At 42.3% G+C, this 23,246-nt stretch overlaps 2 protein-coding genes across 3 annotated transcripts; both read left to right on the forward strand.

Annotated features, from left to right (window-relative positions):
- The first annotated feature begins 952 nt into the window (after positions 1-952).
- aifm4 (apoptosis inducing factor mitochondria associated 4) lies at positions 953-7,704 on the forward strand. Of its 2 annotated transcripts, XM_086126026.1 has the most exons (19): positions 953-1,106; positions 1,593-1,682; positions 2,356-2,465; positions 2,542-2,651; positions 2,752-2,796; positions 2,876-2,957; positions 3,038-3,150; positions 3,530-3,616; positions 3,689-3,780; positions 3,865-3,995; positions 4,441-4,556; positions 4,631-4,702; positions 4,795-4,858; positions 5,337-5,413; positions 5,502-5,619; positions 5,689-5,787; positions 5,854-5,929; positions 6,336-6,440; positions 6,723-7,704. In XM_086126026.1, exons 2-19 carry the CDS (start codon positions 1,594-1,596, stop codon positions 6,751-6,753), a joined length of 1,617 nt encoding a protein of 538 aa, XP_085982152.1. In that variant the 5' UTR covers positions 953-1,106; position 1,593; the 3' UTR covers positions 6,754-7,704. The 2 variants fall into 2 exon arrangements, with proteins under 2 accessions (XP_085982152.1, XP_085982153.1); XM_086126027.1 differs by lacking the exon at positions 953-1,106 and having other exon boundaries at positions 1,588-1,719.
- A 332-nt stretch (positions 7,705-8,036) lies between these two features.
- Positions 8,037-22,670, forward strand: prpf8 (pre-mRNA processing factor 8). Its single transcript, XM_086125326.1, has 43 exons — positions 8,037-8,208; positions 8,760-8,883; positions 8,978-9,146; positions 9,346-9,510; positions 9,657-9,875; positions 9,963-10,175; positions 10,270-10,395; positions 10,526-10,631; positions 10,953-11,143; positions 11,258-11,377; positions 11,488-11,677; positions 11,817-11,936; positions 12,030-12,164; positions 12,323-12,452; positions 12,743-12,939; positions 13,052-13,258; positions 13,558-13,721; positions 13,798-13,924; positions 14,193-14,385; positions 14,893-15,080; positions 15,200-15,438; positions 15,615-15,761; positions 15,855-16,065; positions 16,233-16,349; positions 16,456-16,703; positions 16,792-16,971; positions 17,280-17,415; positions 17,565-17,734; positions 17,857-17,986; positions 18,084-18,230; positions 18,312-18,472; positions 18,589-18,780; positions 18,898-19,135; positions 19,253-19,381; positions 19,567-19,680; positions 19,773-19,946; positions 20,111-20,304; positions 20,397-20,636; positions 20,858-20,999; positions 21,107-21,247; positions 21,365-21,504; positions 21,834-22,036; positions 22,154-22,670. Exons 2-43 carry the CDS (start codon positions 8,772-8,774, stop codon positions 22,306-22,308), a joined length of 7,020 nt encoding a protein of 2,339 aa, XP_085981452.1. The 5' UTR covers positions 8,037-8,208; positions 8,760-8,771; the 3' UTR covers positions 22,309-22,670.
- Positions 22,671-23,246: the final 576 nt, after the last annotated feature.

A 23,246-nucleotide genomic window follows, 5' to 3' on the forward strand; every position in this document is an offset into this window, starting at 1 on the left:
AATTCCTGCCAGCCATTTTAGAGCATTTGGACATTTTTGAAGAACCACAGGATATCGTGGTCATTGATTATATATTTACACAAAACTACCAAATGAAAGAAGAGACTCTCTCCTTTCATTAGGAGAAAAAGTTGGATTATGACTTTCTGTGTTCTTTTATAATCAGCAGCAGAATAAAGGCAGGTTGCACAAAAGCTGCGTTGATCTCATTTCTAAAAATGGGCATCTATGTGTGCATCACTTCATGTCAATCGCGGTGAATGTTAAAGGGATTGGAAAATTAATTGAAGACATTTTTTAAATAAAAGTGAATTTGGGAAATTCAGGAGGAATAGCTAAATTAAAGAAACTAATAGACAATCCAAGAAAATGTACTCTAAAAATGCTCAGCAGTATTGGTGAGGCTTTATTGAGCCTCACTTTTAGAAAATTTTCACTGCACACCATCAAACAAAAATGTCTCAAAAAGTACTTGTTGCGACACTTTGCCCACACCTGTTGTAACTAACCTGAAAAATAACATATATAAGTGATGCAATGTATTTTTAAATCATCCCATCAACTATAGAAATTACAACTAAATTGAAATACAAAATATACTACCAAAACCAAAGTTACAAATACAGACAATTGAAAAAAATAATTGAATCAGTTCTCATTTATTCACTTTTACCACACACAGTAGTTAGAAATGTGCTTTCAAAAACCTTTAGCAGTAATAGACATGTTCTTGCTTTTAAAAAAAATCTGTAATATGTAGATTGGGTTAAATTCAGCACCAACCCATTTTACAAATCTGCGGGGGGGGTTGCATTTCACTTTTACATTTTAGCGTTGCCTCGTTGAAATGGCAAATTACGAAGATGTGTGAACGCCTCAAACTTTACAAAACAACTCATACGTCACGATGTACCACGGAATTGTGGGAAGATATAAAATCAACAAAGACCAACTTCCGGGTTGTCTGAACGTCGGTCACGAGCAGAAGAGCAGAACAGTCGAGTCGAACGTCACATGCTCTTGAACGCATCACACAAGTGTTGTTTGCTGTAAACCCAGGTCAGGTTGTTCCAGTTGTATCTAGTATCTAATCATTAGGGGGAAAGGTGAGCGTCTATTCTTTTTAATACATTTGATCAGCGATGTCAACTATTTTTAACATCTATTTGAGATGGTTGTATGACAGTAAAGTCACTCAGGGAACTGAAACATCTGGTTGAAAAGTATTTTATTTTAACTAAAAATACATAGTCCTACATAGTTTAGTCATTATATTAAATGTGCAGTTTGGTTATTTTGCATGCATTTTTTGTGATACCATTGCATGCGTATACAGTACCTCACTTACAGTGTTTTTTTTTTGTTTGTTTTTTAGTTAATCGTGTTTCATGAATTATTAATTCACATAAATATTGATATTAATCTTACACGTCAGACATAATCTTAAACATCTTGTATTTTGGGGGAATGCAGTGTGAGAATTCATCCCTCACAAAAAGTACAGAGGTTCAGTGGAGTATTTGTAACAGCAAAGCCAGCAGTAACCCTCCCAACAATGGTGCATTTACAACATGTGATCCATGTTTCGACAGTATGAATCCTAACGAAGCACAAGATCAAGGTGAATATTTGGAGGCGGTGACTGCAATGGTTTGTCAGGAGGACGACCTCACAGATGGGCAGTATGTCACATGATCTCTTCTGATAGGAAACTGCAAGGTGTGTCAGAAAGGTTCCAGGACTGATGTCACAAAATTTCAAGTCCGAACTTTCCTCTTCACTGTGGGCTAAATGATAGCACATCTACAAAAGAGATCCTGAGATATTTGCCTCATTCAGTAGGCGAAAAGATGTGATAGTTGTATCACAACTCGTCATGCCAACCTTCCTGTAACACAATGCCTGAGCATCCTGCACTTCCTGGCTGAGAAGAACATTGCTGTGCTAGAGCAGCCTCCCTACTTATCCGACCTGGCCTTTGATTTTTTTTTTTTAACTTATATTTTCTCTTTCCAATGCTTAAGGATTCTTCTTTCTTCTTTCTGCCTACATTCTTGCTGCTGGATGCTGTAAATTTCCCCAGTGTGGGACAAATAAAGGATATCTTATCTTAAGGGGTTTTGAAGACACACATGGGCAGTTTCATAGACATGAATCATCAAGTTTGCCTTAAAAGGCTGGGAAAATGTGTTTGATTCGAGTGGGATTACTTCAGCAGTGAAACCTTGCGCTTTGGATTTGAAATGTATCTTTTGTGACTCCGGTCATAGAACTTTTCTAACACACTTCACACATTCATAGGATTAACATTGCAGGCTCTATAAATATGACTCCCCCTTTTTGTTTGTAATCAAGGATGAAAGTAGTCTCTGTGGCAGACCAGAAAGTGTTGCTCGTCCGCACCGAGGGTCAGTACAGTGCAGTCGGAAGTCAGTGCTCTCATTATAATGCTCCTCTGGTTAAAGGTAAAATTTCTACTTCTCCAAATTGCAACTGTTCAGCTCAGAAATTGTGTCAGTTGACACATGTTTGACATTCCAGGAGCACTGATTGGCAACAGAGTGAGATGCCCTTTCCATGGTGCATGTTTCAATATTAAAACTGGAGATATTGAGGAGTATCCAGGCCTGGACTCTCTACCTTGCCACAAAGTAAAATGAATCTCAACTTTTTACAATGCCTTTTTTCCCCCAACATCTTATTTAAAGTATCTTGTCCTTCTTCGTCATTGTATGTTAACCATTTTGACAGGTGAACGTCCGAGATGGAAAGGTGTACGTTTCCATCAGGAAACAGGCAAGTGAACGTATGTTAAGTCGATTGAAGTAATGCTGTATTGGCACATGTTGAACAATTTCTTTGTGTCTCCCCACAGGCTCTTAAGCAGACCAGACGTGTGAAGGAGATGTGCAGTGTTTTACCAAACATCACACATACCATCCTGCTCGTAGGAGGGGGTAAGAACAGGTTCATGCTTCCGTATGTGAATGGATCTGCTTCTGGGGATCAGTTTTATACTGATATTCTGTGAGTTCAGGGCCCGCGGCCTTGGTGTGTGCGGAGACTCTCCGTCAGAACTGCTACCAGGGCCGAATTGTCATGGTAACTAAAGACTCTTTGCCTCCTTATGACAAGCCCAAGCTGAGTAAGGTAAGACTTCGCCCCACCTTGCGCTTTTCTTTAAAGAAGTACATTTGGCTTATAAATTGGAACTTCGAAGGTTGAACACAATTTATTCCGGCTTGCTGGTTGACCTTGATTTTTTTCAGATTTAGAATACTTGTTCCCATAGGACATAATGGAAGTGACTTTGTCCTGAGGTCAAACTGCTATCATAAAACCATTATTATCTGTACGGAAAATTCTAAAAGTATCTGTAATGGGTTGAGGAAATAAAGGGGTATTTTTCAAATTCCAATTCTACCACCTTAAGGGCATTCAACTGCAGAGGTTCCACTGTATTTCCATTTGTGCCCTTAGATAGTAGATTTCCAAGAAGAAAAGCCAATGAAATGTTATCTTGTTTCAGGCGTTGAATGAGGACAGCGGCAAAATTGTCCTTCGGTCTAGTGAATTTTTTCAACAATATGGGATAGAAGTACAGATGGAGCAAGAGGTGACAGAGAAAGAATGTGTCATATGTTTAACAACGTGCAACAAAGACTTATGTTTTCGGATCTAAATTCAGGTGGTGAATGTAAACACAAGAGATAGAGCCGTGACGATGAAGGATGGCTCGTTCCTGCGTTACGACCAGCTTCTTATCTCCACAGGCTGCAGGCAAGACTTATCTTTTTTCTCAACAACAGCTTTTATTTCTTTTCAGACTGCAAAATCATGTGTGAAAAATGTTGATATCGACAGAGCGAGGCCACTCAGTTGCCCGGGTAGTGACCTGACAGGAGTGAAGTTACTGCAGAGGTATGAAGATGCCAAAGACATTCATGCTTCCTGCCTGGGCCACAAGGCTGTCATCGTTGGAACCTCCTTCATAGGTTGTCATGTTTTTTTCTTCTTACGTTTTAACGAAATATGCACACGTTTTTTTTTTTTTTTTTACACACCTTCTCTCTACGACTCTCATCCATCCATGCATTTTCAATAGCACTTGCTAGGGTTGTACGTCATTTGGAGCTTGTCCCAGATTACTTTGGGGTGGAAAACGCATTGGCAATAAACCACGTTGTCTTTGCATAGTTAATGAGTTCCATTTTGAATTCCCTAATTCTCATACATGTGCCCCTTTAAGTCAATAAAATCCTCAAGACATACAGTAACTTTTGTAAGTGAAATGGGATATGGTGAAGCTGAAGTGTTACAGTTTTTAATGCAAGTCCATTCATGAACTTATTTTTCCTTCTGTGTTGTTTTTGCCGATTCACAAGTTATTTGCGTGTGTGTGTGCGTGTGCATGTGCGTGTGCGTGTTTTTTCTACCTAGGTATGGAGGTGGCATCCTATCTAACCAACAAAGCTTCCAGTGTGGCCATTGTTGGGACCACCAAGTACCCATATGAACACTCTCTGGGTTCCCAGATTGGCCACATGACCATGCAAGTAAGAAACAATGATGAAAGAACTGTGACTGCAACGATGGTTATTATTGCAACAATTCTGCAACACTCTTGTAGATGTTGGAGGAGTGTAATGTGAAGTTCTACATGAATGACACCGTCACTGAAATCAGAGGAGAGAACGGCTCGGTAATTCTACTTTTTTACCACTGCTTTGGACCTGTGATTGGGCCACCTCAAACCTGGATAAGTTGCGGTTGGCAAAAATTGTGTTTTTGTAGGTGAAAGAGGTCCTGCTGAAGAGTGGTAGAGTTCTAGAGGCTGATGTGGTGATTGCAGGAATAGGTAATTAATTCTGTCGTATTCCATCTAATCTAATGTTTATACTACAACATTGGAAATTACTTGTTATTATTTCTGTGCATTTGTCAATGGAAAAAAAATAACTCAAGTGCTTTTTAAAAAACATTTATTAACACACCAGGCTAAATAAAACACTGAAGAGCAGAAATTTAAAAGAGCTGTAAGCTTCTGAATATGTCACATTTGATTTTATTATTTTTTTTAAATACCTGCGATGAGTGTAGCCCACTTCTCTCATCTGAAATCTGCTGGAAGAGAATCCAGCTCATCCATGACCCCTTATAAAGACAACAGCTGTGGAAACTGGATGGATGAAATTCCGAGTCAAAATGACATCATTTGGCATCAAAGCATCTGAACCTGCATACACTTTGGGAATTTAGATCAAAATGGACAATTTATTAAATAGATGTGTTCTATGATATGACTTTGTTGGCCTACGTCTGTGTGTGTGTTTCAGGCGTGATCCCCAATTCTGACTTCCTAGTAGGAAGTGAAGTTGAAATAGATTCCAGGAAAGCAGTAGTTGTAGACAAGGTGAAATGAACTGTCCATCACTGCTGTGTTTAACGACTGAGTGCATGTTGCTTATTGGGACGAGTGTGCGTGGGACGTCTTTTTTCAGTTCATGAGGACCAACGTAGCAGATGTTTTCAGTGCGGGAGATGTTACTTCCTTCCCTTTGACCATACGAGGTGATCAACGGGTCAATGTGGGTCACTGGCAAATGTCACAAGCTCAAGGTAAGACTTGGTTCGTTCTGATGAATTTGCAATCAACATCAAGCTTGTGTCACTTATTTTCCCCCTCAGGAAGAGTTGCTGCCCTCAATATGCTAAATAAACCTACCAAAATCGAGTCTGTTCCTTTCTTCTGGACTGTGTTGCTTGGAAAGAGTATCAGATACGCAGGTAGTGTTCTTCTTTTTGACTTTCAGATCAGTTAAAGCTCTTGATGCCATTTTATTTTTTATTTAGGGTATGGGGAGGGTTACACTGAAATCATAATCAAAGGCAAAATGGAGGAAAGAAAGTTCCTGGCATTTTATATCAAGTAAGTGGATGCGGAATATGTCCTCATATGAACTATCAACACACACTTCTTTGTCCAATTATTTTCTCTACCAGTTGTTCTTATTGTCCTGTCCCAGCTGACTTTGGGCTAGAAACGGGGTACAGTATACCCTGGAGTGGTTGCCAGCCAATTGCAGCGTATATACTGTATTTATAAACAACCATTCAGATTCCTATGGACAATTTAGTTTTCAATGAATCATATTCTGCTGGGTTTTATTACCCAGAAAAAATCTACACACAAGCACAGGGAGAACATGCAAACTTCACACAAGAAGGCCAGATCAGAGTTTCATACCCCAAACCTCAAAAATGTGAAGCAGACTTGTTTGCCACTATTACAGGGGATGGACCAGACCACTTATTTCACTCTTGTTTCTCCACAGAGATGATGTGGTGGTGGCGGCAGCCAGCCTCATGTTTGATCCGGCTGTGGCTCGGTTGGCAGAACTGATGGCAGCAGGTCAACACATTACAAAAGCTCAGACTCAGTGAGTGTCATTTTTGTCACTGTTATTCCAAATTCAAATCTAAAAGGACACGACACAAGAAGTAATTTGATCTCTTTTGTTCAATTAGCAGCAAAGCATAACTCTGCCTCTGCTTTTTCTTTGACTTTTTGTGACTCAATAAGCAGTATCATGTGATGACAAAGAAAAGAAGAATATTCACTGGGAATTGCACAATTATTTGTTTTCTTTGATAACATCTCTAGTTATTTTTGTAAGTACAGTAGTTGTATGTCGTATGACTTGACTCTTTTCTCTATTCAGAGCTGAAGACCTGAGCTGGCTCCAGATGTAACGTGTCAGAAGTGCATCTCAGCGGCAAAGGACATTGCTGCCTTCCGTCTTGATCCCATCCCTTCACTGCCTCTGGCATTCTGAAAGTTGGTCAATGTCTGGCTTGGTCTTACTTTATTTGTCCTGTTGTTACCATGACACGCACGACGTCAGAATGGATCAACACGTTACACCACTAGCTGCTTTCTGAAGATGCAAGTTACAGTGAATTGTATTTTAAAAAAGATCAGGTGCAAAAAGAAAAAAAAAAGCAAGAAACATTTAGGCCTCATGACCTTGTTTACATTTGTAGTGACTTGGAATAGCTTCACGTCTTTTGTCTTTCTGATTTACAGTGATAGGTCAAGTATTTTATTATGTAAAAGCGTAACATGTAGGTAGCATTTTGAGCAAATGTAAACATTGACAACTTGAAAATAAAATGTCACTAATAATCAGGTGGTAATTAATCAATCATTGCCATTCAGCCTATAAAATGGATGATGATTGTTTATGTAGGAGACTACTGTTCCAGAATTGTCTATGTTATTTATTCCTTTGTTGTGTGTTCACAAACACCCCCATAGAATTTATTTTGTGATTTCCTCGCTGGATTTTCTGTTTTGGTGCATTATTTTTCGATTTTCTTAGTGTCATTGAAGCTATCGTTAATTTACGTTTTTCTGAGGCGGTCTTTGAACGCCTCTCGAGCCCATCGGCATAAGAGAAGCCACGTGGTCGGACAGAGACGTGTCTGTAGTTGTTTGAGAGTGTTAAAAGAATTAATAAAGTGTACGTTGTAAAAAAAAACAACAACACTACAGCTCTCTTTGTTTCGGAGCTGCAACATTTAGTACTTCTTCCTTTGTGTCAGTTCTGGTGTACTCCAATGACCATGATTGTCTTCTCATCTTCTGTCTATGCATTGTTTACATCGTTGTATACCAATTCCTATAAAACATTTCACACACCACTGTCGTGTCATCTTTGATTGTTAATGTGCAATGTTATTGTATAGTTTAATTATGCTGGTGAGTTTTAAACAATCCTTGTTTTGATTTGATCTCTTTGAATTATGAGCTGTGTCCCCAGGACTGTTCACATCTGAGATCTGACAAAAACTAAATAAAATCGGACGTCAAGTGTAATTAATAACGAAAAGGTATGCTATGGGATATACTCCAACACTGTAGATGGCAGTAGATATCCGAATCACCACATACGGGTGTTCGCGAGTAGCGCTTGCGCATTTCTTTCAACGTTGGCTCATTTTATTTTTGTAGGAAACGTCATTCATCTGCCGTATTTGCGCCGAGAATTCAACTATTTGGCGTACGTCGTGTGACCATCGTCGCTCGTCGTGTGTGGTGCAGTTTTCGGAAGACGAACTGCATTGAAAGAGGCATGTTTTGATGAACGAGAACGTGCATTAAAAAAAGGGGTTTCAGCAAGTCATCGTGGGATCGAAGAGAGCACGGTGAGCGATACTTCGTGTATTGAGTTTGTAAATTCCTAGCCGCTAAGCCGCTGTGCTAATTTATTAGCTTTTAGCTTGCGCGCCGCCATTACCACGTTCAGCCTTCGATCGCCATTGTTGCGCGTTGTGGAAAAGATCGAAACCAGGAATGATTATATCCCGTAGCAATAGAATCGAACATGCTGCTAGCTTGTTATACTTTAAACATAAATATTCATCCAATCGGATATGATTTATGTTTACGCCTTTGCAGTTACACAATCTGTTAGCTAACGTTAGCCATGCAGCCCGATTTTAGCTTAACACCAGCTCCTCTGTCAATTATTATACAAGTATTTTTTAAAAACCATGTCTGAAACTATTTTCTTAATCATACACTTATTTACACTGGAGAATAAAACTAAAGTGATCAGAGACTTGATTTGCGCATTATGAGCCGTGTTGTCACTACTTGGCCATTCGAGGAAAGCTAATACCTGCAGCGTCCCTACGTATTTAGAGAAGCCAGTATGATCTATTGATTGTTCCGTGTTTTCTGGTCTTGTTTGCAGTTCTGAGGCACTATGGCAGTTGCCTTTCCCTTCCGTGGGGTTCCTGCGGGGATCCCACCTCCGGGTGTCCCTCTCCCGCCACAAGTCCCAGACTACATGACTGAGGAGAAACTGCAAGAAAAAGGTTGGGTGTCGATCCGCAGATTTATTTACGTGTGCTTGAGATGAGACACTGTGAGATTGTAACATCGTGTGTGAAATGTCTTCTAACCATACAGCGCGGAAATGGCAGCAGTTGCAGGCGAAGCGCTACTCTGAGAAGAGAAAGTTTGGATTTGTGGATGCTCAGAAGGAGGACATGCCTCCTGAACATGTCCGGAAGATCATCAGGGACCATGGTGACATGACTAATAGGAAGTTTCGACATGACAAAAGGGTCTACTTAGGGTAAGAATTGAAAAATACAACATTAATTGTGTAGTACGTTATTATTAATAACTCACTCTGCAGTATTCAGAAAATTGAGTCGAAGCAAACCCATGTGTATGCATGGTTCAAACATGAGCCAATTGGGCTAAGATCTTCAACCATCACTACTGCCTAAACTCACCTAGTTTCCTTTTTTTTTTCTTTTTTTTTTAAACAGTGCCCTGAAGTACATGCCACATGCAGTGCTGAAACTGCTGGAAAACATGCCAATGCCTTGGGAACAGATCAGAGATGTACCAGTACTTTATCACATCACTGGAGCCATTTCATTCGTAAATGAAATACCTTGGGTTATCGAACCAGTCTACATAGCCCAATGGGGGTAAGGAAGAGTACTACAGTCTATTTTAATTAAACTGCTGCTACCAGTTAAGACCTGTCCTATTTTAAATGGGTTTTTTTCTGCCTCGTTTACTGACCGTATGCTTCATTTGATGAGAATTTTCAGTAATCTTGGCTTTCTCTCAGCACAATGTGGATCATGATGCGCCGAGAAAAGCGTGACCGGCGACACTTCAAGAGGATGCGCTTTCCACCATTTGATGATGAGGAGCCGCCGCTGGATTACGCAGACAACATCCTCGATGTAGAACCACTGGAGGCCATTCAAATGGAGCTGGACACAGAGGAGGATGGCCCTGTCGTGGAATGGTTGTATGAGCACCAGCCCCTCAAAGACACAACAAAGTAAAAGGCCTCTTGAAATGTTATTAATGTTATTATTTTATTACTTCCAGAAAGTCACCCGAAAACTGCTTTTCGTTTCTTTTTCAGGTTTGTGAATGGTACCACTTACCGTCGATGGCAATTCTCACTGCCCATGATGTCGACACTGTACCGTTTGGCCAACCAGCTGCTTACAGACTTGGTTGATTACAACTACTTCTACCTGTTTGACCTCAAGGCCTTCTTCACGTCTAAGGCTTTAAACATGGCCATACCCGGAGGACCAAAATTTGAACCTCTTGTTCGGGACATTAACCTCCAGTAAGAACATATTATCAATTGTTCAACACAATTCTTGTGTTGTAGTATTTCATGCAAAACATGTTTAAGCTTCATATGTCTTTATCTCCTATAGGGATGAAGACTGGAATGAGTTCAATGACATTAACAAGATCATCATCAGACAACCCATCAGGACAGAGTACAAAATCGCCTTCCCCTACCTGTATAACAACTTGCCGCACCACGTCCACCTCACCTGGTAGGTTTTTCACCTATAGTGACATTTGGTTTGAAATTCTATTAATTTTTGTCAAAAAAGTTATTGAGTGTGAGGCTGAATTTGTCTTTCGCTGCTTGTAAAATGGTTCCGTTAATTGCCCTGTGTGCAGGTACCATACGCCAAATGTGGTGTTCATTAAGACGGAAGACCCGGATCTGCCTGCATTTTACTTTGATCCACTCATCAACCCCATTTCACACAGGCATTCAGTCAAGGTAAGTGTGGTTCTAAGCTAATCACAATGTTTAGGCATTTATGTCAATTCTATTGATTCAAAATTCTTGCAATTTTTTTAAGCAAAGTTGTCAGCATTACAGATCCTATTACCGAGCCGCACTTGCATTGACCTGTTTGCCTGTGCGTAGGAATTGGAGGAATATATAAATGAATGGTGGCTTTTATTTATTGCTGGCTGCAGTTGCAGTTAGCCTGTCATCATTCATATATTGCAAACGATTTCTAATTTCTAAATTTTTGTGACCATTCGTTATGTTTCTTCCGCGACATCATCATTGCTATATCCTGCTTCCTTTCAGAGTCAAGAGCCTCTTCCAGACGATGACGAGGAGTTTGAGCTTCCTGAGTTTGTGGAGCCCTTCCTCAAGGAAACTCCTCTCTACACTGATAACACAGCCAATGGCATTGCTCTGCTGTGGGCGCCAAGACCTTTCAACTTGCGTTCAGGTCGTACCAGGAGAGCAATCGATATCCCTCTCATTAAGAACTGGTGAGCGAACAAAACAGTCACATTTACAACCTTTGACGACGATAACCCCCCCCCCCTTAAAAAATCAGTTATATATATATTTTTTTTTAATTAGCAGTGTCATTTGTTTTACAGGTATCGTGAGCACTGCCCAGCAGGACAACCGGTAAAAGTGCGTGTGTCCTACCAGAAACTGCTGAAGTACTACGTGCTCAATGCTCTCAAACACAGACCGCCCAAGGCCCAGAAAAAGAGGTCTGCCTCACTGGATATTTCAATTCTATTTGGGATGGTCTCGCTCTCTCTGAAGCATATTTACTCGTCTGCTAGCATCGTGTGTTAACATTTGTCTTGCTGCCTTGTAGGTATCTCTTCCGTTCCTTCAAGGCCACCAAGTTCTTTCAGTCCACCAAGCTTGACTGGGTGGAGGTTGGCCTGCAGGTCTGCCGGCAGGGTTACAACATGCTCAATCTGCTTATCCACCGAAAGAACCTAAACTATCTGCATTTGGACTACAACTTCAACTTGAAGCCTGTCAAGACACTGACCACAAAGGTGAAAACTAAAAGCTAGAATCGTTTCTTTTTGCATGAATGCTTCAACATCAATCTGTGAATGGTGACATTTGAAGCATTTCTTTGTTTAGGAGCCCCTCTCTTTTTTTTAACCACTTGACACTGTTTTTGTCCCCCAGGAGCGTAAAAAGTCAAGATTTGGCAATGCTTTCCATCTCTGTCGAGAGGTGTTGCGACTGAGCAAGCTGGTGGTGGACAGCCATGTTCAGTACAGACTGGGAAATGTGGATGCCTTCCAGGTCATATTAGCTACTTAAATCCCAAAACGTTATCATTCTGAGTTTTATAAGACGTTTTGTAGAACTAAATGCAGAATTGTCTTTGCACTTTAGTTGTCTGATGGGCTGCAGTACATCTTTGCCCATGTGGGGCAGCTGACCGGCATGTACCGCTACAAGTACAAGTTGATGAGACAAATCCGGATGTGCAAAGATCTGAAACATCTCATTTACTACCGCTTCAATACAGTATGTATATATTTGTCAGCCACACCGCAACTTACATGACTATTCACATCTTCTCTTGTTTGTTCTCGTATCCAATCTATATGACTTTCATGGTGTCACAACAGAGAAGGTGAAAGTCTACGTTGTGTTTTGATTTTGTGTTTTGTTTGTTAACTCAGGGTCCTGTTGGCAAGGGACCAGGTTGTGGTTTCTGGGCACCTGGATGGAGGGTGTGGCTTTTCTTCATGAGGGGCATAACACCACTGTTAGAGAGGTGGCTTGGAAATCTTCTGGCCAGGCAATTTGAAGGTGGGTTCTTATGATGCTCATGATTATATTGAATTTAACATTACTTTTCAAATATATACCAAATTAAATATGCTGCAGGACGAAGCGATGCAACAGGTTTTCTGTAACCATTAAAATTGTTGGTAATTGGAGGTATAAACATTTCTCTCACCAAGCAGGTTATGTAGCATCACTTGATCCGATAATATTGTCATCATTCAATTATATTGTGCGGAAAGTCAAAACTGCGGTGTTCCGGGCACTTGAAATATCATTTTGCGTGAAGGCATTTTGTTTAAATCTCCCTGCAGGAAGACACTCCAAGGGTGTGGCCAAGACCGTGACCAAACAGCGTGTGGAGTCGCACTTCGACCTGGAATTGCGTGCTGCTGTGATGCACGACATCTTGGACATGATGCCCGAAGGCATCAAACAGAACAAAGCCAGGACCATCCTGCAGCACCTCAGTGAGTCTTGGAGGTGCTGGAAGGCAAACATCCCATGGAAGGTGGGCACTTTGTAAACTTGTGTAAAAGGACATAAATATAATCAAATATATCACATAATAATAGGAACTGCATATGTTAATTCTATATAACTAAAGGGTTCAAATTCTGCAGGTACCTGGTTTGCCAACACCCATTGAGAACATGATCCTGCGTTACGTCAAGGCCAAAGCCGACTGGTGGACCAACACGGCCCACTACAACCGTGAGCGAATCCGCCGTGGGGCCACTGTGGACAAGACGGTCTGCAAAAAGAACCTGGGAAGACTAACCCGCTTGTACTTGAAGGCTGAGCAGGAGAGACAGCACAACTACTTGAAGGTATTGCATAGAAGAAGAAAAAAATACAGTACTATTTGTCTTATCTGAAAACCTCTTACTGAGACGCACTTGCATTGGTCTGCTTGCATATGCGTAAGAGATGGAGGGATATTACATTTACTGGTGGCTTTTGTATACTGGCGGCTGCCCCTGCAGTTAACTTGCCACCATTAAGACATTGTTTGTAATATAATTCAACAGCCTCTTTATTTTTATTTTTTTAAAGGTCGTCAGAAACATTACCATTGTGTCTATAATTGTCTCACGTTTTTTTTTAAGTGGTTATGGTTTGGTTTCAGGATGGTCCCTATATCACAGCTGAGGAAGCTGTTGCCATTTACACCACAACTGTTCACTGGCTGGAAAGTCGCCGTTTCTCGCCCATCCCCTTCCCTCCACTGTCATACAAACATGACACCAAGCTGCTAATCTTGGCGCTAGAAAGGCTGAAAGAGGCTTACAGGTAAGCACCCATTCAACAGTTCATTTTAATTGCCACTTAGGAGATGCCTTCAGTGATGTCCCTTTATTTTCTCTAGTGTGAAATCCCGCTTGAATCAGTCTCAGAGGGAAGAGCTCGGGCTGATTGAGCAGGCTTATGACAACCCTCACGAGGCCTTGTCCAGGATCAAGCGACACTTGCTCACACAGCGAGCCTTTAAGGAGGTCAGCAAAGACCAGAACCGTTTTTACCCCCACCCCCAAGCAGTTTTCACACGGGATGGATGCATCCGTTCTTGACATTGATACAAATCAGATGGAGGGAGTCCCCTGTGAGGGTTTTAATATGCATATTTTTTCCCCAGAATCTATGCATATTACCTCATTTAAATACACGCTAATGTCACCGGTGCACTCAGATTTTTGCCGTGATCTTAACCATTGCATCCAAACCCGCCCTCATCACACTTGCACCTTGTTCTGTCTTGTATAGGTGGGTATTGAGTTCATGGATCTGTACAGCCACCTGGTGCCAGTGTATGATGTAGAGCCACTGGAGAAAATCACAGACGCCTACCTTGATCAATATCTATGGTACGAAGCAGACAAGAGGCGGCTCTTCCCACCCTGGATCAAACCAGCTGACACTGAACCACCTCCCCTGCTCGTCTACAAGTGGTGCCAAGGTCAGACTGGGCATATAAGCAATTTGTAGAGTCATCTTTACTGATCGTACCGAGGGCCCTGACCTGAGAAATTGCTCTGGCAGTGCCTCACCGTGCTAAAATTGAGTGGTGCCAATTTTACACCTGCTTTCTGTTGATGTTGTTTGTCCCCCCATGAAAATGTGTGTTGCTATTTGTGTGTGCTCGTGTTAGTGATTTAGACATTATCACTGAGGCTCATTTGCACAAAGGTGGGCAATTTTTGAGCCAAATGTATGCATATTATCTCATTTAAATATACGGAAATACCACTGATGCGCCAAGATGCACTCTGCTTGGTATCTGTGATGCACTTAACCATCTGCGTGTGCTTTGTGGATCAGACGCTATCTGGTTGCTTCATTTTTACTGGTTAGCGCACCGCAAAAGCTAGAAAATCCTTTCGTGAATTCAGCCCTGAATCTTTTCGAACATAGCCCCGCCTTTACAAGATTATTTGGACTAAATTGTAATACTTGTTCTTTGCAGGCATTAACAACTTGCAGGATGTTTGGGAAACTGCAGAAGGAGAGTGCAATGTGATGCTAGAATCACGCTATGAAAAGATGTATGAGAAGATCGACTTGACGTTGCTCAACAGGCTGCTACGTCTTATTGTTGACCACAACATCGCTGATTATATGACAGCCAAGAACAATGTTGTTATCAACTACAAGGTAAACAACGGTGGTTTAATCCAAACATTCTTCAATCTTTCCTTTCCTGCATTACTTCATGTAAACCAGATTTATTTTTGTTTTTTGCATTAATATGTGTGTTTATAACTCGTTTCTAGGACATGAACCACACAAACTCTTACGGCATCATCCGGGGACTCCAGTTTGCCTCGTTCATTGTGCAGTACTACGGCCTGGTAATGGATCTGCTGGTGCTGGGCTTGCACCGTGCCAGCGAGATGGCAGGTCCGCCCCAAATGCCCAACGATTTCCTCAGTTTCCAAGATACAGCAACAGAAAGCGCCCACCCAATCAGGCTGTACTGCCGCTACATTGACCGCATTCACATCTTCTTCAGGTTAGACTGATTCAGCCCTTTCTCTGTCCGTGTTTGGAAGTAGAACTCTGTGGCAGCGCATATCTGGATAAAATTACGTTCTCAAAATTGATGTCATTGTTTGTGATTCCTGCATATGTCGATCTTTGCTGGTGAAATGAAATAGGAAGTAAAAAATGTTATTTTGTCTTTGTCAGGTTTTCTGCCGATGAGGCAAGAGACCTCATTCAGAGGTACCTGACAGAACACCCCGACCCCAACAATGAGAACATTGTGGGTTACAACAACAAAAAGTGCTGGCCACGTGATGCTCGCATGAGATTGATGAAACATGATGTCAACCTGTAAGTCCTCAGCCCACTTTAACACAAGTTCATACAGGTTAAAGAGTCTCTGACAATTGGACATAATTGACTGTAATTTTTTTTTTTTTTCAGTGGGCGTGCAGTCTTTTGGGACATCAAGAACCGGCTGCCAAGGTCAGTGACCACGGTCCAGTGGGAGAACAGCTTTGTGTCAGTCTACAGCAAAGACAACCCCAACTTGCTTTTCAACATGTGTGGCTTTGAGTGCCGCATCTTGCCTAAATGTCGAACAAGCTATGAGGAGTTCACCCATAAGGACGGTGTCTGGAATTTGCAGAATGAGGTGAGAAAACACCAACTTTTCTCATTAATACCAGAGTTGAAAGATCTCACTGGCAAATATTTTTCGAATCTATTATCCGTTTCATTATTCTGTCAAATAATCGGATGATTTTTCATGCCCCATTACTGTATTGTAGGGCTAATTCTTACCTTTTTTTGCATTTGTAGGTAACCAAAGAGAGGACCGCTCAGTGTTTCCTGCGTGTGGATGATGAATCAATGCAGCGCTTCCACAACAGAGTGCGCCAGATTTTGATGGCCTCTGGCTCCACCACATTCACAAAGGTAAACAGACCACGGATAAAAATCTGCTGCTGAGGTTAACCATTGGAACTTGTAGTTGTCAAACCAGAAACGGGTATCATAATCTCCCATTTATTTCTGCCTCCAGATTGTGAACAAATGGAACACGGCTCTTATTGGCCTGATGACCTACTTCCGTGAAGCAGTAGTAAACACACAGGAGCTGCTGGATCTGCTGGTCAAGTGTGAGAACAAGATTCAGACCCGTATCAAGATCGGGCTGAACTCTAAAATGCCGAGCCGTTTTCCACCCGTTGTTTTCTACACTCCCAAAGAGTTGGGCGGCCTGGGCATGTTGTCCATGGGCCATGTACTCATACCACAGTCTGATCTGCGGTAAGTCACGACGCATACATTTTACTGGACTCTTAAATACATTTTTGGTCAAGTTCTAAAGTCTGAAAGCCTTCTCTCTCTCTGCCAGTTGGTCCAAGCAGACAGATGTGGGGATCACCCACTTCAGGTCTGGAATGAGTCATGAAGAGGACCAGCTCATTCCAAATTTGTACCGTTACATTCAGCCATGGGAAAGTGAGTTCATCGACTCCCAGAGGGTGTGGGCTGAGTATGCCCTCAAAAGGCAGGAGGCCATTGCACAGAACAGGTATGTTCCTCTGCCGATTATTGGTTTTAAATCTCTCTCCACCAATCAACATTGGATTTAGTCATTTGTCTGCTCTTGGGGACTTTTATGTGCAGTTTTTTTCCCCCCAGCAAACTGTCAGTATGATAATTCTAATCCGTGGAGGTGGCGATTGACTTCACACTGCTATGCTTCTTGGAATGCATGTGAACTCAACTGGGCTGCATTTTGGTCATCTTTACCTCAGCATTTCTAGTTTGCATTAACAATACAGAAAGAGAGCTTGAATTCCAACTGAAACAAATGACCCATTGTGTCTGTTTCCCTAGGCGACTGACCTTGGAGGATTTAGAGGACTCGTGGGACAGAGGAATCCCGCGTATCAACACTCTTTTCCAAAAGGACAGACACACACTGGCCTATGACAAAGGCTGGCGAGTCCGGACAGATTTTAAACAATACCAGGTACGATCGGGCGTGTGATTGAAATGCATATTATTTTTTCAAGTTGAACCCACTTCCTGTCAGCCTGAACATTTGATGAATAAAGTGATACTGACACGTAAAGGTTGATGGTAAACATTGGTGAATTTTAATTTCCCTGCGTATTTCAGGTGTTGAAGCAGAATCCGTTTTGGTGGACCCACCAGAGGCATGATGGTAAACTGTGGAACCTCAACAACTACCGCACAGACATGATCCAGGCCTTAGGTGGTGTGGAGGGCATCCTGGAACACACGCTCTTCAAAGGCACTTACTTCCCCACCTGGGAGGGTCTCTTCTGGTGAGAAAATATGGGGAAACGGTCGTCTTGGTTTTAAACATAACAACACATCTGTTGGGTGGATGTTTTGTCAATAGAAGATTAGATTATTCAATTGCACCCAATGTCTTTCTGGCATGTAGGGAGAAGGCCAGTGGGTTCGAAGAGTCCATGAAGTGGAAGAAACTGACAAATGCTCAGAGATCTGGTCTCAACCAAATCCCCAACCGTCGCTTCACTCTTTGGTGGTCGCCCACCATCAACAGAGCCAATGTAAGTCTGACTATAAAGTTACTCCTTGTTGTTATTATCATTTGTTAAAGGTGAAACTGGCACGGATTAATAGTTTCCTCCCGCTACTTGTTTGTAGGTATATGTGGGTTTCCAGGTGCAGCTTGACCTGACCGGAATCTTCATGCATGGAAAGATTCCCACCCTGAAGATTTCCCTCATTCAGATCTTCAGAGCTCACTTGTGGCAGAAGATCCATGAGAGCATTGTCATGGATCTATGTCAGGTTGGTTTGACTTCACTTCTGTGGTATTATTGCTGTGGTAGAACAGAAAATCAAAGATTACCATCTCATTTTGTCTTTCAGGTGTTTGACCAGGAGCTCGATGCTCTTGAGATCGAGACTGTGCAGAAGGAGACGATCCACCCCAGGAAGTCGTACAAGATGAACTCATCCTGTGCTGACATTCTACTTTTTGCATCCTACAAGTGGAATGTATCTCGACCGTCTCTGCTTGCGGACTCAAAGTATGACATGATAAGATCAGAAAATACATCTACACTGCTCCAATGTGAAAGGTCTTGTATGATCATGTGTAAAAACAAATGATCCTTGTGTAAATTTGCCGCTACTCGTTTTGCAGGGATGTTATGGACAGCACCACCACACAGAAGTACTGGATTGATATTCAACTGCGCTGGGGTGACTACGACTCGCATGACATTGAGCGCTACGCCAGGGCCAAGTTCTTGGACTACACCACAGACAACATGAGTATCTACCCTTCCCCCACTGGGGTACTCATTGCCATCGACTTGGCATACAACCTCCACAGGTTAGTGTTGGAAGCATGAGTAAATTGCAAGTAAGAGCGGTTGTAACTATTAACCTCAACATATGATTGTTTTTTAGTAAACCCACGTCAAATTCTGCATTTCCTCTCTTTGTGCAGTGGCTACGGAAATTGGTTCCCGGGCAGCAAGCCTTTGATCCAGCAGGCCATGGCCAAGATTATGAAGGCCAATCCTGCCCTGTATGTGCTCAGGGAGCGCATCCGCAAGGGTCTCCAGCTGTACTCCTCCGAACCCACTGAGCCCTACCTGTCCTCACAGAACTACGGGGAGCTCTTCTCGAACCAAATCATTTGGTTTGTGGATGACACCAACGTCTACAGAGTCACCATCCACAAGGTGTGTGCTGATTCATGCTCCTCATGTTTTTGATGATAATCTCTCTCCAGTCAGAGACTGTCCGTTATCTCGATCCAACTCGTCTAATGTTCAGAGGCCTCTTTCACCTTTCAACAGACCTTTGAGGGCAACTTGACCACCAAACCCATCAATGGAGCCATTTTCATCTTCAACCCCAGGACTGGACAGCTCTTCCTCAAGATCATTCACACATCCGTGTGGGCCGGACAGAAACGTCTGGGCCAGGTAAGAGCATTGAACATAAATTGCCCACCCTGAAGTTCAGTGATCACAACTAGACTGCTTGTTTTCAATTAACAACCATTATTATTGGAGAAGTGACAAGCAGTACCGTCCCACTTAGTTGATCATTTGACATGAAAATAAAAAATCCTGCTACCCTTGAATAATACGGTGTGATTTCCTTGTAGCTTGCTAAATGGAAGACAGCTGAAGAAGTTGCCGCCTTGATCCGCTCTCTCCCTGTGGAGGAGCAACCGAAGCAGATCATTGTGACCAGGAAAGGTATGCTGGACCCTCTTGAGGTAAGACAGTCACACCCACTGCTATTGGATTCATTAATTAACTCTGAATGTTGACGTAACTTTCTCGTGACATCCTCCTAATCTTTCCTCAGGTCCACTTGCTTGACTTCCCCAACATTGTGATCAAGGGCTCGGAGTTGCAACTGCCCTTCCAGGCATGTTTGAAGGTGGAGAAGTTTGGAGACCTGATCCTCAAAGCCACCGAGCCCCAGATGGTGTTGTTCAACCTCTACGATGACTGGCTTAAGACCATTTCGTCCTACACAGTGAGTCTTCCTTTGTGCCACAAAAAAAAAAAGCTGATAACTGAAGATTTGTTATCCCCTCATAGTTCTTCAGCTGTCATGAAATGAGCAGAAACACTGAACTGATTCCATACTTATTTCGTTGTGTGAGAAGAGTTTGTGTGATCTGCTTCGCCCATCTCTAGGCCTTTTCTCGACTCATCCTGATCCTAAGAGCACTCCACGTCAACAATGACCGTGCCAAAGTGATCCTCAAACCCGATAAGACCACCATCACTGAGCCTCATCACATTTGGCCCACTCTCACAGATGAGGAATGGATCAAGGTGGAAGTGCAACTAAAAGATCTCATTCTGGCTGACTACGGCAAAAAGAACAAGTCAGTCTCTCGTCTGGGCTGAACCAAGTTTAATTTTTGTGTCAACTAAAGAATTGAGCACCCAACACGTTTCTGCTGCTTCTCCCCTCCAGTGTGAACGTGGCATCATTGACCCAATCTGAGATCCGTGACATCATCCTGGGTATGGAGATCTCTGCTCCCTCGCAGCAACGCCAGCAGATTGCTGAGATTGAGAAGCAGACCAAAGAGCAATCGCAGCTCACTGCCACACAGACGCGCACTGTCAACAAACACGGCGATGAGATCATCACTTCCACCACTTCCAACTACGAGACGCAGACCTTCTCCTCCAAGACGGAATGGAGGGTCAGGTATGTGGCATTTTGGTTTGTCCTGAAACTCAAATCAAATATGGTAATATGAAACCTGGATATGAATTTATCGGTTCTATAGTGTGTAGCATATTAATGTCTTAGTTATAGATGCAAAAAAAATTCATTGTAAATTCACAACAGGGCTACTCCCTATCTATATGGTTAACAGTAGTTTCTTGACAGAGTAATAAACCCGCTCGTTGTACTTGCCCTGCCAGAGCTATCTCCGCTGCCAACCTCCATCTTCGCACCAACCACATTTACGTGTCCTCTGATGACATCAAGGAGACAGGATACACCTACATCCTGCCCAAGAATGTTCTCAAGAAGTTCATCTGTATTTCAGATTTGCGTGCACAGGTACCGCCCAGTAGTTGAGAGTTTTCCAAATTCATCACGATTAGAGTTGTCTTTGCATCTCTAATATCTGTGCAGAATAAACCTCACTGGTATGTTTTCTGTTCCAGATCGCAGGCTACCTGTACGGCACCAGCCCACCTGACAACCCTCAGGTAAAGGAGATCCGCTGTATCGTCATGGTGCCTCAGTGGGGGACCCACCAGACTGTCCACCTGCCCAACCAGCTGCCAGGACACGAATATCTTAAAGTAAGATTAGAGAAATCCCACTTCCCTCTAAGCAAGGGCTCTATTATTCTGATGACAATGTAACCAACGTCTAAAATATTTGAAGTATTCATACTGAAACATCTTCCTCTCCGAAAGGAAATGGAACCCCTCGGTTGGATCCACACACAGCCTAATGAGTCCCCTCAGCTGTCCCCCCAGGATGTCACTACGCACGCCAAAGTCATGGCCGACAATCCCTCTTGGGATGGAGAAAAGACCATCATCATCACGTGCAGGTGAACTTTTTATCCCTGTTTTTTTGTGATTGCACTGATAGTCTTGACTCAATTTGATGCCAAGAGAAGTTGGGATTTAAAGTTGCATAGTTTTGACTTGAAGTTGTAAAATGACAGTGAACTACAGCATTTGGTTGCATTAAAAAAAAAAAGTCAATGTGCAACCGTAACAGTGGTAACATTTTTAAACCTTGTCTGAAAGAACTAATTGTGTTTGTTTGGAGTAAGGCGATTTTTTTGAGTGGGATTCCAACTGCCCCCCCCCCGCAAATTCCTCCCAAGTGCTTCTTTTTTCCTATGGCACCAAATTAATATTGTTTAATTTCCAGCTTCACGCCTGGCTCATGCACGCTGACGGCCTACAAATTGACGCCCAGCGGCTACGAGTGGGGCCGGCAGAACACAGACAAGGGCAACAACCCAAAAGGTTACCTGCCATCCCACTATGAGAGGGTCCAGATGCTGCTCTCTGACCGCTTCCTGGGCTTCTTTATGGTACCAGGTCAAGTTTCCTGGAATTACAATTTCATGGGTTAGTACCTTTTCCCGTTGTTATCGTGCTTTACAGTAGCGGTGTCATTTGTCAGCATCACAATACGCCGATTCAGCTTTTAGAAATACGATTTTTTTTTTCGCACCCCCAATCCAGGTGTACGTCACGACCCAAACATGAAGTATGACCTGCAGCTGGCCAACCCCAAAGAGTTCTACCATGAAGTCCATCGACCATCGCACTTCCTGAACTTTGCCTCGTTACAGGAGGGTGAAATCTACAACGCCGATCGTGAGGATATGTATGGCTGAACGGAAAGACTCGTTCTATGGGTGGCCCTGTCAGAATCATTCTTGTAAAAATTTCTCCTCCACACATGTAACCGTTTGGACATTTTAATGTTAAAATTAGACAGACACTTTTGGTATTCCTCCCATATTTCCTTCAGTTTGTTTCCACAGTGCCCTCTAGTCAATATGCGTCTTTTTTTTTTTTTGGGTTATATGTACACAGGACTATAGTGTAGTGTAATATTCTCATAATTGTTTCAAAGGCAGAAGTAGTGCTTCCTGACATTTGAGAAGTAAAATGTTGATTTCCCATGACAGTTAATTCCCCAATGCTATTCTGTGACATTGTTGCTTGGATTTAAATAAAGATGGGTTTTTTTATACATTGCAAAGTGTATAGACTGGCTACCATTCACACTTCTCAATTATTTTTTCTTATGCATACTCCGGGAAGAAGAAAAACATTTCAAGACCGCCTAACTCTGCTACAATTATGAGTATTATTTGTATGTAAAAGTGTTACAAGTACACCGCTGCATGACATTACAAAATTTGAAAAATATATACATCAACCTACACTAAAGAATAACTTTGAAAGTATGACTTCAAAAACGAGTTTACTCACCCATCTAACCTTTTCAAATTTCTGTTTTAAGAAGACTGAATAAGGTTGCAAATAGGCCAAAAACTTCTTTTTCCTTAACTTGATTTTAAAAGTATAGTACATATTCGTCTAGAGTGGCACGGTGGACGAGTGATTAGTGTGTCGACCTCACAATGCAGAGGTGTAGTGTTCGATTCCGGCTCTGGCCTCCTTGTGTGGAGTTTGCATGTTCTCCCCGTTCCTTCGAGGGTTTTCCTCCCACATTCCAAAAACCATGCATGGCAGGTTAATGGAACACGCTAAATTGTGTGAGTGTGAGCGCGGATGGCTGTTCGTCTCTTTGTGCCCTGCGATT

Source organism: Hippocampus guttulatus, chromosome 12 (assembly GCF_054856545.1).
Source record: "Hippocampus guttulatus isolate MCC_2025c chromosome 12, RoL_Hgut_1.0, whole genome shotgun sequence".
NCBI lineage: Eukaryota > Metazoa > Chordata > Actinopteri > Syngnathiformes > Syngnathidae > Hippocampus > Hippocampus guttulatus.